General features: G+C 43.2%; 1 protein-coding gene across 6 annotated transcripts in view; it reads left to right on the forward strand.

Annotated features, from left to right (window-relative positions):
• The window catches only part of LOC135093317 (protein phosphatase 1 regulatory subunit 14C-like), a 55,902-nt gene that overhangs the window by 8,416 nt on the left and 42,486 nt on the right, over positions 1-5,000 (forward strand). For 5 of the 6 annotated variants that reach the window (XM_063992489.1, XM_063992485.1, XM_063992487.1 and 2 more), the window contains exon 2: positions 1,244-1,770. The exons of the other annotated variant lie outside the window; for it this stretch is intronic. In XM_063992489.1, the coding sequence (XP_063848559.1) occupies positions 1,531-1,770 (240 nt within the window). In that variant the 5' untranslated portion in view covers positions 1,244-1,530. The remainder of the gene's footprint in view (positions 1-1,243; positions 1,771-5,000) is intronic. 6 annotated transcript variants of the gene reach the window in all.

Raw genomic sequence — 5,000 nt, forward strand, 5'->3', positions numbered from 1 at the left:
CCTGTCAAACATATTGCTATACCTTCCCATATTCAGCTACGTATCAGTATTAATCTACTCAGTTTACCTCTCTATAATATTATCTACATCTACATTCATCTTCCTGGCCTTCCTTCTACGCTCCCACGTATTCAAGGGGCGTGGAATCCAGTATACGTGAAGCTAAGATTGAGAATTTAGGTGACACTATAAAAAAAAAAAATTCATATTTAAAAGTAGAAGGGTTATGTTGGCAGGTGTCTCATTAACCCTTTCACTGCGCCACGGAACAATTGGCAACACCAGAAGCAATGCGTGAAATCTTTATAACCATCTACAAGAAAGTTAGCGATGAAAAAGAATATATTTTGCAATTTCTTCCCATTTCAAATTTTGGATGTGGCTGCAGGACAAAGTAAAAGATGTGTCAGACTGATTGGTAATTAGGGAAAGGTGTACCAAGTGGCAGCCACACGGTGAAGGAAATGAGTGAAGGAGTTTGTCTTTCTACCTGTAAACTAGGAATGAATAAACTACAGCAGGGTGTCGTCCTGTTGATGTCGTCACTGTCTCACACCACTTTGAATTTTTGCCTTGAGTAGAGGAGCTTGTGAGAGAAAAAGACGAATAGATCATTGTATTGTTGTTATCCTCGCGCGCTTTACTCATTTTAACACCATTTGGAACCTCGGCTTTTAATGAGGGAGCTTGAGAGGGCAGACTATTAGATCATTATAGTGTCCTCTATAACACCACTCTCTAACACCACTTAACCTTTCCTCTTATTAATGGAACTTGTGGGAGAAGAGACCGACAAGGAGAAACCGTATTGTTATAACTAATACCACTGGGAATCCTTGCGTTTATAATGAAGTTTGTGGGAGAAGAGGACGGATAGGAAGTCACTGTATAGGCCCTACTTAGTGTCCCTTCACGTGTGTTATGTTTTTAATCACGGAGTTTATTGGAGTAGACGACGAGGAAGACCCTTTTACTGAGTGCCCTCCCGTGTTGCTGTCACGCTCACACCAAGAGGCGAGGCAATGGAGAGGTCGCGGCGGTGATAAGTTTGGTGATCACCGGGGCAGTTAACGAGGCCTCACGCGAGCACAGGCCAGATTGCCGTCATTCCCTCCCTTCCCCTACTTTCCCCGCACCGCCATTCCCTCCAGCCACGCCTCGCCCTGGATATTGGCTCGTAGGCACGCTGGAAGAGTTAAAAATCCATAGTCTTACCGCGCCTTGTGGACTTTGGGGTTTGCAGAGGAGCGAAGGAAAGGAGAGAAAAAGGAAAAGGAGAACGCGGATTCGAAAAAGGAAGTGAAGCAACGAGTGAAGCGTGAGAGTCAAGTGAGCGAGAAATTGAAATCGAGAAAACAGTAAGAGAAGGAAGATTTGTGAATGATTAACTGATTGAGTGGTAGACTGATAGGACACAGCAAAGAAACAAGTGAATACAGTGACAGAAGAACATTTTACCTGCGATTCTACCTATAAAACAGTTACTACCAGTCACTGCAGAAACACCACCACTACCACTAAGCCGCCAAGATGCTCAAGCGGTTCAAGAAGCACGCCAAGGACAAGCTGCACGGGGGCGAGAAGTCTGTGACCTTCAATGAGAGCGAGATGCCAACCAAGAGCAAAGAGTCGCCTGTCGTGGCCCTCAGCGTGCTCAGGGAGGACGGCACTGATGACGGCAAGGACGCGGCCAACGGAGCCACGCAGCCCCGGGCCAACCACCACACCTGGCCCAGCGCCTTCAGCTCCAGCGGGGGGAAGCGACGCAGCGTAAGTCTCTCTGTGTTAGGTCTTGTGTTCGTAAGCGTTTCGGGGTTTCATTAGGGTATTGGGGTTTGCAGGGGTGTTTCCGTGGTTCTGGGGATGAATCAACAGTGTCTTCTGGAAGTTATTAGGGTTTTCAAGGTTGTTTTCTAGTGATGGGAATTTTAAAGCTGTTTTCATGGTTCTGGTGAATTTAGTAGGTTCTAAAGAAGGTTATTGGTGTTTTCAAGGGTGTTTTCATGGATCTAGGGAATAAATTAACATGGTTTTTTGGAAGTTATTGTGGTTCTCAAGGATTTTATGGCTTAACAGGCTGTATTGCAGGCCTTTGAGGTTTCCATGGTTCTGAAGATAGTTTAATAACCTCTACTGGAAGTTATTGGGGGTTTTCAAGTGTGTTTCCGTGATTATAGAGTTAGTTAAACAAGAAGCTTATACCATCAGCGGAAAAGCACCCTTGAGGACCCTAGTTATCTTGTCTCTGGCCTTTTCAAAAACTATCCTGCTCATAAAAGGAAGGTGTGAGTGCCTGATAGGGAGAGTGCGAAGTGACGAGGGAGGTGTGAGTGATGATAGTGAGTGCCAGGCGACGAGGGAGGTGTGAGTGCCTGATAGTGACAGTGCGGTGACTTCCTCGTTCACTAAGCCGTCCCGTGGTCAGGGCTGGGAGCACCTTGCAGATAAATGATACAGAACAGTGATAAATTTTAGCTGAAGATCACTGCTGCTCTTATTCTCTTCACCATTTATGTAATGTTCAAATAAGAAAGAAAAGAAAACATTTAAGGATTAGAAAAAAAAAGGAAAGAAAGACGAAAAATTAAGAAGGAAGAGGAGGAGGAGGAGGCAGTAAACAGTGAAAGAGAGAGAGAGAGAGAGAGAGAGAGAGAGAGAGAGAGAGAGAGAGAGAGAGAGAGAGAGAGAGAGAGAGAGAGAAAATTGTATCACTAACAGAAACTCTTCAGATCATCTTTCCTCGCAGTGAGTGGAAGGGAAGGGGTTTAATATGTGATATCAGAATCTTTATAGGGAGTCACGTGTGTTGCTGAAGCGTGAGTGAGTGAATGGCTGTGAATGAGAAGCGCAAGACTCATCTGAATGTTTCTTTACGCAGCCTGTCAGGGAAATACGCAGTGAAAGGAAGGTCGTGAAGAAATGGAAAGGTGAAGAGCCGATTGAAAAAAAAAAAAAGAAAGAAAGAAAAAGAAAAAAAAGATGAATGAAATGTAAGTCTTGCATGAAATAAATGAGTGAAAGAAGTGTGGTGTGCATTGAACTCCTTGAATAGCGATAGCGCGCACGCGGACACGGACACACACACACACACACACACACACACACACACACACACACACACACACACACACACACACACACACACACACACACACACACACACACACACACACACACACACACGCACACACAGGGACTTTGAAATGTTAGTAAAGAAGTAACCCACAGCTATATACAAGAGAGAGAGAGAGAGAGAGAGAGAGAGAGAGAGAGAGAGAGAGAGAGAGAGAGAGAGAGAGAGAGAGAGAGAGAAAGTTGCCTCATTGCAGGTAAATAATGCAAATGACTTGTGCAACTTACAAAATTACTAACTTGATATTACTTCTGGTTCCAGGTAGGCTTAATTAGAACGCTGACACACACACACACACACACACACACACACACACACACACACACACACACACACACACACACACACACACACACACACACACACACACACAACTTGACTGAATAATAAGACCGAATGATGCAATAATGTTAATTAATGCAAATATTACTAATACCACTTAGGATGAATAACGGAAGTCCTGCAGATGTTGAGAGAGAGAGAGAGAGAGAGAGAGAGAGAGAGAGAGAGAGAGAGAGAGAGAGAGAGAGAGAGAGAGAGAGAGAGAGAGAGAGAGAGAGAGAGCCGCTCGTGGAAAATAGAGCGATTAAACACGAAATTCCCTCCTGGCATAAAAAGAAAGGAAAAAAATGAGAGAAAAAGAGAAAGAGAGAAAAGAAAGAAAGAAAGAAGACTCATCAGGGAGGTACAAAAAAAAAGAAAGAAATGAAAAAAAAGAGAAAGAAAAGGGAATGAAGAAAAATACAGAGAGAGAGAGAGAGAGAGAGAGAGAGAGAGAGAGAGAGAGAGAGAGAGAGAGAGAGAGAGAGAATTGTTGAGGGAGGAAAAATGTTGAATTTACAATTTATATAATGTACGTACAGCAGAGTATATTGTTTAAAGGGAAGGGAAGGGAAGGGAAGGGGAAGAAAGAGAAGGAAATTTAAAGGGAAGGGTAGACAAGAGAAAACATGAGAATTTAAAGTACGGGAAAGAAGGAAGAGACTGATAAGGAATAAAAAAAAGAAAAAGGGAGGCGAAGGGATTTAAATGAAGAAAAGAAGGGATAGGAAGAACAAAGGTCAGGAAAGTGAAGGAAAGGGAAGGAAAACGAAGAGAAAGAATAGGAAAAGGAAAAAAAATAAAAAATAAACACATCCTAAACGTCCCTGTCTCTATGTGTGTGTGTGTGTGTATGTGTGTGTGTGAGAAAAGAAAGACGAATTATGAAGTTAAAATGAAAACTTTACGAAGAGGAGAATTTGAAGAAGGAAGAGGCAAGTGGCAATATGTAGAGAGAGAGAGAGAGAGAGAGAGAGAGAGAGTTACTGTAATATATAACGAGTGTGAGTGAGCGTTGGGACAGAGAGGCGAGGCAATAAAGACCGGTTTCCAGGAGCAGCAGGGTTCTTAATCATCCTCCATGCTTGAGTCTGCAATGAAGGCAAGCGAGATTAATGATAATATTCTGTTTGGATCTGGAATGATGCTCTGTAAACTTATTGTGTGTTGGAGAGGAAGAGGAGGAGGAGGAAGAAGAAGAGGACGATTAGATGAGAAGGAGGAAGATTAGCGGAGGAAAGAGATGAAAGACGAGAAGAAAGGAGATCAGGACGAAGAGAAGGGGGAAAAAGAAGAAAGGAGGAAGATGATCACTAAGAAGGGGAAAGAAAAACACAAAAGAGGAAAGTACAGAGGGGAAGGAGGAAGAGGAACAAATGGACAAGAAGGGAAGGAAAAAATGTCAAAGAGAAGGAAAAGGAGTAGGATACAGGAAAGCAGGAGAAAGAGGGAAAGAAGGAGGAAGAAGAAGAGAGAGAAGGAAAAGAAAGAAGAAATATTGTTGGCGGAGGAGAAGAAAAAAGAAGAGGAGGAGAGATGAAAATGG

Source organism: Scylla paramamosain, chromosome 42 (genome assembly GCF_035594125.1).
Source record: "Scylla paramamosain isolate STU-SP2022 chromosome 42, ASM3559412v1, whole genome shotgun sequence".
In the NCBI taxonomy this organism is placed as follows: Eukaryota; Metazoa; Arthropoda; class Malacostraca; order Decapoda; family Portunidae; genus Scylla; species Scylla paramamosain.